We start from the raw sequence: 18,388 nt of genomic DNA, 5'->3' as shown, positions 1-18,388 counted from the left end.
ATCGCCTCTTGCGACAAGCATGGATTGCTGAAGATCAATTCTAACCAGTGTCTCCATGGGTCTTTTGTAGGCTGCAGCACTTGGATTAATATTAAATTGTGAACATTGTTTTCAGATTTTCAAGTTAAACGTACACGTACATTAGCAGTCGCATATGTATATCAGTAATGGCACCCTGTTGGATCGTCTGAACAGCAATGTCTTGAAACGTACGTAAAATCTCATGATTTTGGTGATATACTCATTCCAGAGGTGCGCTTTCACACTCTAACATTGCTGACTTCATGTCGATGTGATATATCTAGAACATTGCTAACGTCATGTCGGTGTAATATACCTCTAACATTGCTGACTTCATGTCGGTGTGATATATCTCTAACACTGCTGACTTCATGTCGGTGTGATATATCTCTAACACTGCTGACTTCATGTCGGTGTGATATATCTCTAACACTGCTGACTTCATGTCGGTGTGATATACCTCGAACATTTCTGACTTCATGTCGGTGTGATATATCTCTAACATTGCTGACTTCATGTCGGTGTGATATATCTCTAACATTGCTGACTTCATGTCGGTGTGATATATCTCTAACACTGCTGACTTCATGTCGGTGTGATATACCTCGAACATTTCTGACTTCATGTCGGTGTGATATATCTCTAACATTGCTGACTTCATGTCGGTGTGATATATCTCTAACATTGCTGACTTCATGTCGGTGTGATATATCTCTAACATTGCTGACTACATGTCTCCTTAATAAAGCTGTAACATTGCTGATAGCAGAACTACCATGATGCAGCTGTAGTGAGCGAGTTTAGTTTTACGCCACCTTTAGCAAAATCCCTTCAATATCAGTTCGGGAGACACCAGAAAGAAGCTTCACACACTGTACCCATGCGGGAATGGAACGCTAGTGTTCTGAAATGAGGCTCAGAACACTAGAGGGGCATTCAAAATCTGCGTCCGAGGCGTCCGGGGTGTTCTGTACTGAACACATACAGGACATACAAAGCGTTTTCTGAAATCTAGAACATGGGCGTTCTGTAAGTAGCAGCGTTCTTCCTATAGAACACACATATAGGCTCCAAATCACAAAACTCAGAATTCTAAGTATTTTACAGGAAGGGTTTTCTCATAATGTTCAGAACAAGTGCTCTTAGATTTACTTCTCTTCTAAAACGGTTAATAGTGGTTAAGCTAAGTAAAAAAGTGAAATGTTTCTCGGGCATCGGTGAATCACTTTTATTTGTGCGCGTAACAATTTTATTGCCATTTTTAAAGAGACGTTTTCAAAAAAAATGCATGAATTCTTGTCCCTCCTCATTAAAAATATTTCTTCAAATTTGTTGCATTTTTCAGCCACAGAAGGAAATGAAGTCATTATGTTTGTATATCCATGTTTAATTGTGGGCAAATGTTTTTAGTTTTTCTATTACCGTCCTTGAAAGGGCATAAAATGAACTGTTTTCATTGTCCCTCAGCCAGGGTGTTGTTCGTTTTTCAATGTTTTTTTCAATTTGTTTTCATACAAAATTCACTAAAGTAGTTAACCTATTTTAAATAAGACATGTTTTGTAGCTGTCTCTCAGCTATTGTTCTTTCCCGTAACGACAGCCTCAAATTTGAAATAATGTATGATCCCTGATGCTCAGATACCCAAACGTCTGCATGCTCTTTGGCACTTTCTATGCTCTCATGATGACACAAGTTCCAGATGTTGTATTGACTGAGAGCTGCGGGGAAAGGACTTAAAATATTAGGACTTGGAGCATATATTTATTAAGCATCCATCCTGTAACAAACTGTTGCACTGACATGTACAATATTGCAAAATTTTGTTTCCATGATTTCATTTGAACAATGAAACATTTGGAACTTGGTAAAATCCCATTCTTGTGAAGGGGCACTAATTTTCTCATAATGTAATTTGTGTTGATGTACTTCTTTCCTCTAACATTCTTTTCTGTAAATATAAATATTGTAGCGGGAAAGAAAAATCAGACGTTCACACAGGAACTATGTAATATATACTTGTATCTTAATATATTTTTAGGTGCGAACCTGTCATACTTTCGGTTCAATATATTACGTTTATACAATGTGAAAAACAGATGTTAAGTGATATTTTTTTCTTCAGACTTTTAAAGTAGAGAATGATAATTGTTAAGGGAAAGAATATATCTGTCACTGTTATTGTCATGTTCAAAATTTACTAATATCTTACCCCATGTAGGGGTAATCATTTCATGAATATTATTTTCTACCGTATGTGTATGCAATTAGCAGCATTAAACTACAATGAATACAACCGCAAAGAACGTGTATGTTACGGTAAAGAAAAAAAAGGTTCACAGAGGATCTTTGCATGAAATATGCATATGTCTTAATATATACTTAGGTGTAAACCTGTGTAAAATCACTCTTTTGGGTCAATATATTGATGTGTATATGACGTGAAAAATAGATTGTTATGCGACATTTTTTGTCTTGAATTTTAACAAGCATATCTTTCCCATAACAACAATATGTTTTTTTTATATTTTTTTAAGGTTTTAACAAATCATATTTATTTAAAAACACTGCATCAAGAAGTATGAATGTTTTCATTACTATTAATGTAATACAATGTTTTCTTGGGTGAGTCTTTGCTGAAAAATTAAAAATGGAAACTTAGTTTTATGCGTGATTTTTAGAAAGTATAGATACAAATCAATTTGAGCAGAGAAATCCATGCAAATTCAAACATTTTTGTGGATATGCATACAATCTAAGCTTATCTTCATATCTGTCATACAATATTGCTAGAAATATCATTTTTGTAACATGTTGCATCATCTAAGTGTTGTTACGGGAAAGAAGTGTAAATTTGCAATTGGTGATTTGAGAAAACAACATATTTTTTACGAAAATAACTACAATTAAGTCTTAGCTCTGTTATGTTTAGAAAGAGCAATAACACGTGAAGCTGTTTAAAGAAAGAACAACTTTTCAATCATTTCACTTTGTCATTTCATGAGAATATTTTGAAAACGACTCTTAAAGTAAATAATTTTGCCTTGGCCGATCATCTATTTGTCCACTGTAAGAATGAGTGTGTGATAGAACACTTTTTTATGCAGCCTTCGTTATTGCGTCATGGTAGCATGCAAAGAGACTACATTAACTGTTTGGGGTGAAGTGGATTTGTGTTTATTGTTCCCAAACCGTATAAAACCCTACATATCTTTTGCTACTAGAGTACCCACTGACTATACACGGAGCAAGTATTGTTTGAAGGACTGTTTGGCGAACATTTTTTTAATTTCAACAGAAATCGTTTTTGTTTCTTTTTTTTTCTCAGAGTTGTCCCAAACTTTGCCAGCCGGTTCAATTGTCCGCGTGAAGCTATAGGTCATCAGCACCAAACTGTCCATTCATATTTCGGAACCATTCCAGTTATTCTCAAGTTAAAAGACATTAAACAATTGTTGGATTTATCGTATCGGCCCCTAAAGCGCCCACGAGTGTTTGCGACATTACAACTTGCTTTATGTTACACCAGACCACTTTACGGCAATAACCTTTGTCACGTGTGAAAACTGGAGGAAATGGCGCTGGATGTGCTGCAGTGGGTTGTCATTGGCTTTCTGTTGATACTACCCATTCTGTACGAGCTGAACAGCACGTTCAAGTATTATGCCAAGTTTTTCTTCTACTATGTCATTGTCAATGTTTTGGCTTTCATGGTTATTTTCCTGAGTCTTCCACGAGCGAAGGATGTCACGAATTACAGGTAAGCTTATTGAATGTTTACATCAGAGTCAAGCAGACGATGTCAGAGCCATTTCGTTTTCGACCGCACACAAGTTTTACTTGTTTTACTTTCAAAATCCAGAGGCTGACTTGTCAACGGACATGTTATTCGCGTATCCCAGAGAGATAGTACCATGTACTACTGTTGAAGGTGTCGTTGGCCTGGGTACAACATATATGTACCCCATGTGTGTTTCTGTGTACAGAAATGTACCCGGTACCCTAAACCGCGGACGAGTCCAAAGTCCTCAACCCGAGACCGCATAAAGTTCATTAGTTGTTCACCTTCGGGAATGGTATTGTGCATTGGGAAATGTTCTGCAAGTCTAGATGATTTGTTTATTTATCATCATTAATAATTGTTTGTGGGAAAAATCTAGGACATGGTTTCAGTTAAAGATTTCTGACCATTCTCCCTTCATCAGAATTTGCTTCAGTTATCTGACTAGTGACTTTCTAACATGTTTAAAACTTCTCCCAGGCATTATCTTCCTACAAAACACTCAAACATAACAACCATCTTAATGCCTCTGCATTGGATATTACAGGTTACACCTAAACTGTGTAATTACTCCAGTGTGCGAAGTTTACACTGAGGACCCTGACTAGTAAAAATTGAATTATGTTTAAAGGTCACATGCAACCAAAAAATCAAACATAATTAAAACACATTTATCACTTATTCATGACATATAATATACATTGCTGCTTTTAAAAAAACAAATAAACAAAATTATAAGCGTACAATCGCGATTCAAAAGTGCAATATTTTGTACTTGGGCTTACTTCCCCCGAAACGAAGCCCTCGGGAGACCGAACCCAGTCATAGCGGGTGGATATGCACTCAAGTGTAACGACGGCTTCCGATTGGCTGTTCCATTTGCTGACATGCTGAGGGTTCATTGTGTGTACAGAAAGATGATCTGTTTGATGGGCATTTTAGAAGTATAGCCAGTCACAAGAAAGTAAGATTCTTTGTGGATAACAACTTCTTTTTGTGTACTTGATGCGTCGTTTCAGTATGGATTCATATTCCGTTGTCAAGCAAAATCATATACACCAAAAGAAGTCGATATCCGTGACGAATGTATATAGAGATGTTAGGTTTTGAAAATACATGTTCTCTGAATTTGCGCTCGATCCAATAAAAAATCATGTCAGTAGAGATGGTAAACTACTGCGTGGCTCCAGCCATCTGTCATTCGTCCAAGTACGAAACAGGACTGGAATCTGGAGTTTGCACAAGTTTCCGTCACATCCAGTCATCCGAATAAAATGAATGTAGTTTGTTTGCAACCCACAGACATAAAAACATGTCATGTGTATCACACGTGCCTAATTACATAATGTGGCAGACACGGGACTCGGGTGCACGAGTCATAAATCAACTTATGTTCTTTATGTCGTATAGTCTGATAGGTGTTAAGTTCAAATTGCACGTTGTCAATGATTGAAGCTGTGTATTGCATGTTGTCTTTAGCAGACAGGCAGACAGGCAGACAGACATATAGGTGTGAATAAACGAGACACTGAGTTTTCTCTGTGACAGAGACTGCTTGCCACAGTCAACAAGTTGTTTTACGTAACGAGTAGATTATGTACTTGTTTGTGTACACAACCGAGATTAGACTATTGCTCACGACCTCAGACGCTGGGCATGCATACTGTTTCAAGCTCCGCGAACCTATTCACTGCGCATGCGTTATGGACGCAGCGCAGCACAGCTGTTGAAACCAGTTTTTCCCCCAGCGCTGGGGGGAATTTAGTGAAACGTTTGAACTCCGATTTCGCGGGCTTTTTTTCATCGCGTTTTTTTTCAACTTTACAGGTTGAATTGGCATTTTTTATGATTTGTTTCGGTAAGTGCACACCGAAAGGTGCCAGAATCTGCAAAGTTGTATTTTACGTTGCATGTGACCTTTAAAGTAAATCTGCAAATGTGTTCTTGGACCAGTTAAACACAGACAGGAACGCTAATTATTGTCCTCTCACTGGTCCTGTGGTCAAGTGGGACATTTTGAAAGGTTTCTTTCCCTGTATTATCTGCCAACACATTACAAGAAACAAAATGTTAAACAAGGTTAACTGCAGCTCATGTTAGTTTGTGATTAGGCCTCTGATGAACTTTGATCTGCTGGCTCCCCTTAAGCCAGGCTTATGATACATCTGTTAAACCTTGTGTTGGCATTAAAACCCAAAGACTATTCTGACTGTTCTGTTTGCTTCCAAAGCTGGCAAGCCAATATTTACATTTTCATGCAAGTAGCTTTGCATTGGCCAGCAGTATTAATATTGGCAATCTGATATCTGCCTTCCTTGAAGGAAAAGCTGATAAACTTAACAGAATTTAGTGGACATGTTGCTGTTGTTTTTGTGGACATAGTTACTTTAATGTAACATTGTAAATGGGACATTTATATTTATATTATATATTCTATTATATTGCAGTTTATTTCTAATTTTTAACCCATATTGCCATACATATTACAATAAATTGGAACCATCAGTGTTTGACTGTGAGTGGGACTAATCGTGTATGTCAGTCCTGTTTCTGTGTTAAGGTTTTGATAACAGTAGTCTCAAAATTAGGTTGCACAGTAATGAATACTATTTTCCTTTTTGTACAATTTAATTTTATATTATGTTGTTTTGTCATTGAATAATAAAAGAAAACATCTGTTGTATGTGAATGTGTTTCTAGATTTTAATTTAGACCATAAAGATAATCACAAAAAAACACATATGTTCTTTACCCAATACATCGGTCCTCAGAATAAAATGTTGCAATGGGTATTGTTTGAAAAAGTTATTGCAATATACCAGTAATACTGTGCAGCCCTGGTTGTAAACATGGTAAATCATGCCTAAACATGGCAGCAAGCTGACTAAATGTTTTCAACAATACACACCACATGTTGTGATGCTATTGGTGACAAAATGATGGCCATTTGTTATGTGGTCCACTGTCAATTACTCAGTTATCAATTAGTTATTTCATCTGTGAATAACTTTGATTATGAGTTACCGCTTAGTGTAAGAAAAGGCTCTTTCGCGTAATTGCAGAACCGGAACAGTTAGTATGAGTTACGTGTTATTTTGCATATAGCTAAGATGTTACCTTTCTAAGGGTTCGACACTTAGGCGTGTCTGAACATCATTGTCTAGTAAATAACTGGTCCAGTTTAGATAAAAAAAATTTACAATCATGTCCAGGTAGTCCAACTTGTCATGTTGATATTTTAATGAATACTCTTTCAAATCACTGTGACCCATGAAGGTCCATGTTAGAATAAACCTTCCGTGACCCATGCTTGTCGTAAGAGGTGACAAACAGGATCAGGTGGTCATGCTCGCAGTAGCAGACTTGGTTGACACATCAGTTCCCAGTTGTGTAGATTGATGCTCATGCTGTTGATACTGGATTGTTTGGTCGAAACTCATTTATTTTATTACACGAGACTGCCGTCATAAAGATGGAATATTGCGGAGTGTGGTGTAAAACTAGACTCACTCACTCACATCACTGTATTTGCTTATTTTCATTTTGGATAGTCTTGCACAGCATCATATATTATAATGAGTATTCTTAAGACCATTATTAAGCTTGTATATGTGAAAAATGACCATAAACACTACTCTTAAATGGTCCTCAGAAAAAGCAAAAATTAAGGTATACAAATTTAAAAATGGACGAAGAATAAAATAGTTATCATATATTTTTGTGTTTAGTACAGCTTGTTCTTTAAGCATGCAGGCGACTATGCTTGTCGTAAGAGTCGTTTAACAGGATCAGGTGGTCAGGCTTGGTGACTTGGTTGACACGTCATCAGTTCCCAATTGCGCAGATCAGTGCTCATGTTGTTGATCACTGGATTGTCTGGTCTAGATTTGATTACTTACAGACTGCCACCATATACATGATATAGCTGGAATATTGCTGAGTGTGGCATAAAACTCAACTCACTCACTTTTCTAGCATGCACTATAAACCTGGTGATAACAAAGAATAACCTTGTTTTGCCTTCCAACAGTATGGTCTAGATCATCAGTAGATGACATTAGGTCAGGACTAGAACATTGGAAGACCCATTGGCATAGCACTAACAGTGAAATATTAACATCAAACTTTCCTATCCTGTCCAGTAATCATGCACACACTCATTTGTTGTATACTGCCACGTGCATACTTCCACCCAGTGTATTCTGCTGAGTTCATACACCTCTTCTACCACTAGTACCAGAGGTAGTGTCACTTCAACAGATGTTCATTGCCAGGGATTTCAAATACATGTCAAAGCCACTTTTTATATTCATATATGTTTTTATTTATGATGACCTTGATAGCTCCTACACATGATAAGTTTGGACATTTTATATTTAACAGGGATTTCAATAGACATAACACTAGATGTTTGTCACTAGGCTGGTGCAGATTCCAGAGTAGGCCAGGTACCATTATCTTTCAATAACATGTTACCATTGTTACTACACCATGCAGGACTAATTGCCCATTACGTGTCATTTTGACATGTGACATGTTCATGGACATTTAGATACGTTATTTAATTATGATCATTTTGGTTTCATGACACCTTTCATATTCCTAAAATGTGTTGATCATTGTCGATATCAAGCTGTTTTGACACTGAGCATTTTTAGATCATCAAAAGTCCCAACACGGGTCCCATTTTAAAGCAAAATTATCATGGTCATTGTGTTGGTTACCAATACCATGGTTTCATGTACAGTTTGAGTATGTATTTCATGGTTTTGCGCCAAGAAATCATTTGTCTCATAATCTTTTGCTCAAACTCTCTAAATTTTTCTGTTACGATACACTCACATGTTCAGTGAATCATGAATTCAGTTTGTTATTCATGGTCACCAGAACCAAATATGAATGAACATTTGGATTTTTAAAATGGAGCCTGTCCTTTTTCAAAGTGAGATATGCAAGGAAGGAATCTGTACTAGCCTTGAAGTAGTGCAAGTCATGTTAGTTTGCAATGGCTGCACATGGTACTGTGGCCTATAACTACTGGTCTATTACATACCAAATTTGAGTGTCATGTCAGATAACTGGTTATTACTATGACAAATTAACAGTCAACATGGGTGGTCCACACTGAGAGTGTGAATCAGTCACTTGAATACAATATTGTATTTGTGAATAATAATTCATATTTGTGACTCAATATTCGTGGTGCATATCATATTCGCCACAAAGTGTATTTGCTGCAGCCCTACTCTAAATCTGATGATCGTTGTGATAGCCTAGTGGTTAAAGTATTCACTCGTCATGACAAAGACATGGGTTCAATACCCCCATGGGTATGTTATGTGAAAGTTATATTTCAGGTGTCCCCATTGTGATATTGCTGGAATATTGCTAAAAGCTGCAAAACTCACTCTCCCAATTCTTAGTAAATTCATTCCATGGATCACATAAGGTTACGTCAAACAGGCAAATGTGTGGGTCTTCATGCCAGTCATTTATCAGCTTCCTGATATGATTGGCTTCACTATATCAATTAATTACATCATCATTTTGTGTTGATAGTCTCAGAGTGTGTTCTGATTTTAGAAAATTTTGACTCAGCAAAAGTAGAAGTGTGCATGACGGATGTTCCCTTGATACTTAGAATGCACTATTTTCAACCTTTTCAGTTAGGCTGCAGTGATCATGATGACACATAAGGATGCTTGCCTTGTTTTATTCTACTGTTTAAATTTTGTATTGATCTTCAGTTTTCATATATAGAAGCCAGATGTGCTGCTCTAAGCGTCTGGAGAATTAAGAAATCTCCCTGTCGATCATGATGATTTACTGATTTGAAAGTTGTTATTGATCTCTGTTGAATTGTTGTCCAGGATTTCATTGCAGTTCCAAACCACGTGCATCTGGTGCTCCGATTTGGAAATAAAATCATGATATTACTCAATATTTAATTTGTTTCAGAGTGCACATCGTGTTTAATGGCACAAATGTTTGCTGTTTGGGGAAGTGTTTAGCTCAGATTGGGAATTTCTTGTATCATTTGTTACAGGCTTGGTGGTGAATGTCGGCCCCTTAGCAGGTCTTGATAATTCCATGATTTCCTGTTGGCATGACAGGGGATTCATCAGACCTTCAAGAGGGAGATTAGGAGTTAAAGGTCTGATACTTATGAGATTGCTTCATACAGATTAGGAGCGGTGGGGTAGCCTAGTGGTTAATGTGGTCTAAGTGTTTGCTTGTCACAACGAAGACCCAGGTTTGATTCCCAACATAGGTTCATTGAGGACCTTTTTCTTGTCTATCCTGCTACGATAATACTAAAAGTTGCATGAAACCTATATTAATCACTCTTATGGATTAATACCTGTATAGGTTTTACTTGGAATTATTCAGAGAAACGACATTTGTGTTTTGGTAGGTACGTCAGCTCAGCCATCAAGAGCGTCAGAAAGTTGTTTGGAATCGAGATAGAAATCCGTGGGAAAGAAAATCTTGAGTCAGATAAACCATACATACTGGTGTCCAACCACCAGAGCTCTCTCGACTTCTTTGGTGAGTTCTCTATGTCCTTGTATTAACTATGTACAGCACCCTTCATATGTATGATGCCTGCATATAAGCACCCTTCATATGCTTGTATTTCCTCTTTATAACACCCTTTATGTGCTTGTATTACTTGTGTAAAACACCCTTTATGTGCTTATAATGTCTGTGTATAACACCCTATATGTGCTTACATTGCCTGTGTATAACAGCCTTTATGTACTTATATTACCTGTGTATAACACCCTTTACATGCTTGTATTACCTGTTTATAACACCCTTTATGTGCTTATAATGCCTGTGTATAACACCCTTTATGTGCTTGTATTACTTGTGTATTGTGTATAACATCCTTTAAGTGCTTATATTGCCTGTGTATAACACGCTTTATATGCTTGTACTTCCTGTGTACCCTTTATGTACTTATAATTTATATTACCTGTGTATAACACCCTTTATATGCTTGTATTTCCTGTGTATAACACCCTTTATCATGTTTATGTGCTTGTATTACCATTGTATAACGTCCTTTATGTGTAGGATATAACATGATACGTTGGCATTAGTGAAAAGTAAGCGTGTTTCCCTTTGGAAATGTCCATAGGCCTTTGTGATAAGTTGTATTAATTGTGTACAGTACCTTGTATTTTCTTATATTATCCATGTATAGTTATCATGTCCTAGTATTAACCATATATCACTCCATGTCCCATGCATTACTCCTTGTATGTCCTTTTATCTTGATGCATTACTCCATTTATGTCCTTTTATACCCATGCATTATTCCCTGCATGTCCCTGCATTACCTCTGCATGCGCTTGTATCTCAATGCATTACTCCAATTATGACCTTGAATAACCATACATTACTTCTTGTAGGGCCTATTACTCCCTGCATGTCCCTGTATACCCATGCATTTCTCCCTGTATGTCTCCATCTTCCCATGTATTGCATGCACCTTTATCCCCATGCATTATTCTTTACTTGTCCTAGTATTCCCATGCATTACTCCTTCCATGTCCTTGTGTCCAATGCATTACTCCGCTCATGTCCAATACTTGTGTGTCTTTGTATTACATGTATATAACTCTCTGCACATGTATTCACCATGTTCTCATTGTTCTCAGAGTGAATTGAGGAAATGTGAAATGCACAATGCCTTTCAGGAAAGCGCTGTGAGGAAGTATAATGGGTTGGATAGGGGAACTATTTTCACGTGTATCACATCTGTATGTATACCATGTTGCAGGTATGATGGAGATATGGCCATTACGTTGCACCAGCTTGGCCAAGAAGGAGCTAATGTACACTGGGCCATTTGGACTAGCAGCATGGCTGTGTGGAACCGTGTTCATTGACCGCCTGAACCATGACCGGGCTGTCAGCACCATAAAAGAGACTGCAGACTTCATCAATAAGAACAATGTAAATGTGAAAGCTAATGGGCACACATTGTCAGGAACTAGTGCATGAATAACATTTTACGAATACAATTAAGTGACACTCTTCTGATATTGACTCTCGTAGATTCTTTTAATGTAGTCTTTGTGGTGTATACTGTCTGAGGCCTTTGGATACATTGACTTTGTTCAAATAGACTCACATATCCTTTGGTTGGTTGGTTGGTTGTTTAGCGCTGCACTCAGCAATATTCCAGCTATATGGCGGTGATCTGTAAATAATTGTGACGATCCAGTGATCAACAGCTTGAGAATCAATCTGCACAATTGGGATACAGTGACATGTGTCAACCATGTCAGCAAGTCTGACCAACCAATGCTGCTGACTGCCTCTTACAACATGCATGGGTTGATGAAGGCCTATTCTGTTCACTGACCTGTGTATTCAGTCAGAATATTGCTAAGTGTTGCATTAAAAACAATCATTTTTTTAACCTTTTTGCTAACTACATGGACATCATGAGATTATCAGTGAACCAACATTAATTGTAATTTGCTTCATACAGGTGAAAGTGTTCATTTTCCCTGAGGGTACCCGTAACCATTCAGGGTCCATTTTACCCTTCAAGAAAGGTGCCTTCTACCTGGCTGTACAGGCTCAGGTGAGAATGTTTGTTTCCTCTGTGGATTTGGCACCCCTGCATGTCTTGTAAACCTACAACTGTGTTCTCATGTATGATGTGCTTAGTTTTGTTTGTTTGGCTTGTGTTGTACAATATGTTGGGGTTAAGCTATGTGCTTGCATTGTATACACTTTGTTAGTCTCTCTCATAATCCCTGAACCACATTATCTTCCCTACTGCCTAGCCCTCTCTGCAGTGCTAAAGCTCTAAATGAGGCACATATAGATTTCTCCAGGTTCAGGAATCTCTGGTCTGCCTTGGGCTCTTTTTCCATTTTTGTGGATTTATTTGTTACAATCAAAATTAGAGATATTCAGACACATTAGTCTTTCATTAGCCTTACACTTCATATGTAGTGTAGTCTGTATGTGTTTTACACAGTTCATTTTATAGTGTGCTTGATGGGTTTGTTTTAGATTTTAGGGGGCGGTGGGGATGAGAGGCTGACATTTTTTTTCATTATTTTTATACTGTGTTTGTGGTTGATATGCTGCTGGTGTCTAATGTGCTTGCATTTAAGGAGTAATGCATGGTTACACAAGGGCATGTAGGGAGTATTACATGGTGACACAAGGAAATGTTAGGAGTAATGCATGGGGATAAAGGGGCATGTAGCGAACAATGCTTGGAGATACAAGGTCAAGATAGTCGTTGCGCTAAGACCACTTTGTGCAAGTGGGCCCAGGTAAATAATAGAACAACTGTACATTCATGTGTGTAAGGTAACAGCGTCAGCTCAACAATCTGACACGCTGTCTCAACTGGATTATTTCTTCAATCCCATTGAGGACTGGTTTAGGCAGCTTCCACTGTACGTACAAAGCCTATTTTCTACTAAAGCCTTAAAAATATGTGTGGGATAACAAAAACCTTGAAATTATGTGTGATTTTGAAGGATTATAATTCCTTTTTTTACTTTGTTTTTTTTTATTCAAAGTATGCTGTTTTGTCGGTTATTTACATTGGGAAAACTTCATGAAAGTGTGTTGATTTTAATTTTAACCATAGAGATAATCACATAACGTTATGTATTTGTATCACCTGATATACTGGTTCTGAGAAAAAGACAATGCAATGCATATCATTTTAACATGTTTAAGAGTGTTTTGTGATGAACTGGTATGCCATACAGCCATTGTGTTATCCACTTGTGTGTGTTTGTTGTACCCTCTGATTGTGTAACACTCTCTTTGTGCTGCAGGTACCGGTCGTACCAGTTGTCTTCTCCTCCTACTCGGACTTCTACAGCAAACGTGACAAGAGATTTGAAACAGGTAGGTATCAACTGTGTGCCAAATGGGACAAGAGATTTGATCCCTTTAGGTTAGATAATTGCTCAGCTTAGAACTTGTGCACACGACTTCTTGCATACCTGAGTAAATTTGTGATCCATAAGTTGAGTTGTTGATTTTATCAGGTGAAGTGTGAGCTCTGTGCAAGGCCTAGGCACTAGGATCCACACCAAGAGACAAAAATAGTTTTTATCTTTGCGAAAATAAACAACACTTGTCCTGGTAGTGTTGGGCATGCCATGTCCACACAGGTCACATTTTCATTGTTGTTCTTGTCATACAGAAGACCCATGAAGATCAATGATCATGCTGTTGATCACTTGATTGAGTGATCCAGACTTGATTATTTAAAGACCACCACCATATAGCTGAAATATTGCTGAGCATGGTGTGAAACTAAACACATCACTTACTCCCTGTGACTTTATTCTGTCAAAAAACACTTGAGGCTGTCATTATGATTGTGTGTCACAGGTAAATTCATCATTACATGCCTGCCTCCGGTGGATACAGTGGGCAAAAAGGACGAGGACGTGGCGGTGCTCACAGAGGACATCAGGCAACAGATGCTGGACGCCTTCAATCAAACATCATTAGAGTCACGTCAGCCCAGAGTAACCACCACTGTGAAGTAGCAGCTGCGGAAGCTAGTTGATCTTCAAGTCTCAGATGGATACGTGATTTTAGAATTCATTTTACAAAACTGAAACTTTCTTGATTGGAGGATTTAGAACAATTTGTGTGCTTTCAACTTGTCATTGAGCATGTTTGTGCTCTATTTTATGCTTCAGCCTTTTTCCTGCTGGATATGTATATGATGTTTTTTTATGACTGGCTCCACTTTAGGAGCAAATCTGTATTTACACATGATTGAAAGGTGTTATTTGTATCATTGATCTGATGTGAACTTGTTTGCTTCATTAGATTATTAAGGTGTTGAATGAAAGTGTCACAATCATCACCAGCAAGCAGGTTATGTTGAATGAGAGACTTGCAATCATCACCAGCAAACCGGATTTGTTGAAAGAGAGCCTTTCGAATGTACTGAACAAAACATTCTGAATGGTGAATGCTTTTGTCGATATTTTTGTGAAACAGCATACTAAGTCTTCACTACAAACTGGAAATCCTACAAGTCATGATCCAGTGTTTATTTGTGCAACAAGTATATCATGTCACTGAAACAAAGCTATAGGCATTCAGTGTGAGGCAGGCTAAAACACATTCTTTAACATAGGGTCCATTCAAGACAGCCTCTGAGGTCAACCTCAAGAAAATGTGGTTACGGTATGCTTTGATCCTTAGTCCACCTAAAGGATACACTTTATCGTTACATAGTTTTAGAGAAGCTGTACTTGTAATTTGATAGCTTAAAGCCTGTTCTTCATGGTTTGCTGCAGCCCAATGTGCAGACAGTGTCTTTCTTCACAAGCTCTCATTACAACAGACCCCTTTCTTGGTGCATTCCAGACACACAGTGTATGAAGCTGTAGATTGGACACTGATCATAAAGCAATAGGTCCTGAGTTAATCTTTGACAATTACAGGATGTTATCAAAGATTGATGGAAGTGAAACTCTTGACCAATCAGGGTACTGTAAATGTGGTCTCAGGGTACGTAACCACTCCACTTAGTACTCTGATGACATTTGCAATCTGTAATCAAGACGTTCTAGGGACCATTCATAATTTATTTAGGGGTGATGATGATTTTTAAAAGTGGGGGTGGAGGGGAGAGCACGGAGATGATGTGGGTCACCAATTTTGTTGAGAGGAGGTTGGAATTAAAAATAATTATTCAGTAAACAATTAAACAAAGTAACAATGTCCATTGAAGTTTTGTACTCGACATGTAGGTTGGGGTCACCTATTTTGAAGTTTTTTCATGGGGCGCAGGGGCAGTGTCATTCACATTTTACATGCTGCTCAGTACTCTCTCTCTCCCCACTGAACTGTCCGTTAGTGACTTACTAGGGTTAGCTAAAAAGGTTGGTGACCAGAGATATTGTTGATTGTAATCATTATTAATTATTGTTAATATGAAAATTGTGTAATCAGCACGCATCAACTATTGAACTATTGTGATAAAACATTTTTTCTAAAATTTACTCAGAACGTACTCAAAGTTAGGTCTGAATTCGGGGACTGCAGCATCAGTATGTTCAGAATTGTGATTTGTTGGTACTCCAAGCCTACATGTCACCACTCACAAGTCATGAGAATTATTGTATTCATTTCTTTCTTGCATTTTTGCTCAAAGTTACCTCTCGGATATTTATCACTCCACTGTAGTCCCATGACACTTACATTCTATAATCAAGACATTTTCTTACACATTTTTTGCTACTGACAGAGATCTGAGTAGAATCCGTTGTTTTTTGTAAGGAGACCTGTTTTGTTGTTCTGAAGAAGACCGTCAGAAATTTATGGATTAATAAGTTATTAATATAGCATTTTGCTGTTGTGAGTCTAGCTTTATGCTGCTTGTAGCAATATATGAGCAATATCATGGTAGGGGACATCAGAAATGGTCTGTACATATTGTAACCATGCGGGGAATCGAACCCATGTCTTCAATGTGATGAACGAACGCTTCAACCACTAGACTACCCCACAACCCCCAATGTTGCTGTATGTGTATGTAGAGGTTTTAAGGGTAACGATTGACAGTGTTTCTCTGTATATCCATGACACTGTGCAAGCAGGGTCAAGATCTGTCCCAGTCAGAATTTGACCTTATCTTTCAGATTTCTATGTTGCATTTAGCTGACACGAGCAAAACATCAGGTGAAATCATGCCCCCTTGTTTATTGTAAAAGACTGATTGTCAGTCAGTTGATGTGCTAGTGAGATGGGTTTTATGCCACTTTCAGCAATATTGCAGCAATAGTATGACGTGGGATCGGAAATGGGCTTCAAACGTACCAACATCAGAAATCGATCCCATGGTTTGGTGTCATGAGCAAATGCTTTACCAACTAGGCCACCCCATCACCCAGTTGATGTCTGAAGAGTGAGCCATCCCTATGTGCTTAAGTAAAGAAATAGTCGTGTCACAGTAATGGTGAGTGACAGATACAGCTGCACCCCTCTGTACACCTTGTTCACTTACTGAAGCTGGAGCTTCTTCACTTGCTTTCCTTTGCTGGCTTCCTTATCAGCTGGACCCACTTCCACTGGACCGCTTACCAACCCTATCTAGCTGGGCCTAATACAACTGGATATCTTACCCACACTGTCAAGTTGAACCCGCTTCCAAAGGACCCATGTCCCACTCTATCTAGCTGGACCACTTACTGGCCCTGTCCTGCTGGACACTCCACCCCTTCTAAAGGACTTATTACCCACTGTATCGACTTGGACCCACTTACACTGGCTCCATACACAAACTACCCAGCAGACCTTCTTACCCAATGTTTTTGGTCCCCCTTTCTCTGAATCCTCCACTTGCCCACACGCCCAGAAACTTAACACAATTGTACTTATATTTTCACACACCCACACCCCACACCCCACACCCCACACCCCACACCCAAGTGGAATCTTCATCCCTTCGAAGTTGGAACCCTTGCCCACACCTCCTCTTAACCAGACCCTTGTATCCTTACCTTCGCCCCTTAACTGAATCCCTGTAACCTAAACCAGCCTCTTCGTCTAGATGGCCTGTTTCAGGCAGCAGGCGCTTTAATAAAATTCTGGTCATTATTATGTTTTGCCGTCATATTTGTTACCCCACCCAATTGTCACATGTACCGTTGTTAAAATGCTGAGATATGTTACCATGCCAATATGACATTTATTTCAGAGTGTGAGTGTGACCTTGAGGTGTTAGATTCGTCTGTTGGAACTTTGGTACAAGATACCCGTAACCAGTGTGATTCAAACGTAATCGATGTAAGTGTATAAGCGTGTTATGGTGTGATATTTGGTAGGTTGGACTCACGATGAAAGAACAGGAGTGGACCCAGAACAGCCATGTGCTGATATCATGTATGTAGACATATCTGGTACATATGTTGTATTTATTGCCAGGTCTTATCTCCACGTTTCAAGGTAGTGGCAACATGTATCAGTGTGATTCTTTATAGTATACAGAGTTATAAATAAACTATTTTATGAAATCTTTGTGGCTGTTATGTGATGTGCAAACACACTTATAGATTGTTCAGAAACTTGTGTGCGCAGTCTGTCCACAAATTGCACATGCGCGGAGATCAGTCATGAGTAGAATACTTGACCCAGTTCCGGTTACGTGAGTTGGCCTCAAATCAAACGACCTGACCCTCATGTAAGTAGCCATGGAGTCAAATGGTGAGTGGGTTCTGTTTTCATTATGATTTGGTTTGGGTGTTCGTCAACGCCGTTTAGTGAAGATCAACTTTAACTCGGATCTTCACGGATGTATTCTTCATGAGAGAGCAGGGGAAAATGAAGTCACCAGATACGTTGGTCACCAGCAATCAGTTCATGTGTTGTGACAACTTCAGGTTGTCCAGGTGCACGAGCCTATCCAGTCATAACATTCCAGAAGACCGTTATCAGATAAGCGGATATCAGACCCGATGGTTCAGTGGCAGTATCACTTTGAAGATTGACGTTGCAACAACTACAGACTGACTGACATTTAATCAACGATTCTCCTTAATTCTGTCTTGAAAGCCCGCAGTGAGGTA

General features: G+C 38.4%; 1 protein-coding gene across 1 annotated transcript; it reads left to right on the top strand.

The window, feature by feature from the left end:
• The first annotated feature begins 3,563 nt into the window (after positions 1 to 3,563).
• LOC137273543 (1-acyl-sn-glycerol-3-phosphate acyltransferase alpha-like) lies at positions 3,564 to 17,840 on the top strand. Its single transcript, XM_067806280.1, has 6 exons — positions 3,564 to 3,779; positions 10,216 to 10,349; positions 11,590 to 11,765; positions 12,307 to 12,402; positions 13,625 to 13,697; positions 14,190 to 17,840. The coding sequence occupies exons 1-6, from the start codon at positions 3,595 to 3,597 to the stop codon at positions 14,348 to 14,350; spliced, it is 825 nt and encodes a 274-aa protein (XP_067662381.1). The 5' UTR covers positions 3,564 to 3,594; the 3' UTR covers positions 14,351 to 17,840.
• The last annotated feature ends 548 nt before the right edge of the window (positions 17,841 to 18,388 follow it).

This window comes from Haliotis asinina, chromosome 2, assembly GCF_037392515.1.
Source record: "Haliotis asinina isolate JCU_RB_2024 chromosome 2, JCU_Hal_asi_v2, whole genome shotgun sequence".
NCBI lineage: Eukaryota > Metazoa > Mollusca > Gastropoda > Lepetellida > Haliotidae > Haliotis > Haliotis asinina.
This window is presented reverse-complemented; position numbering and strand designations above follow the sequence as displayed.

Coding starts and splice junctions, on each gene's coding strand:
- LOC137273543 (XM_067806280.1), top strand. CDS start 3,595: ATGGCGCTGGATGTGCTGCAGTGGGTTGTCATTGGCTTTCTGTTGATA. Junction 11,766..12,306: donor ACTTCATCAATAAGAACAAT/GTAAATGTGAAA, acceptor TGCTTCATACAG/GTGAAAGTGTTCATTTTCCC. Junction 12,403..13,624: donor ACCTGGCTGTACAGGCTCAG/GTGAGAATGTTT, acceptor TTTGTGCTGCAG/GTACCGGTCGTACCAGTTGT.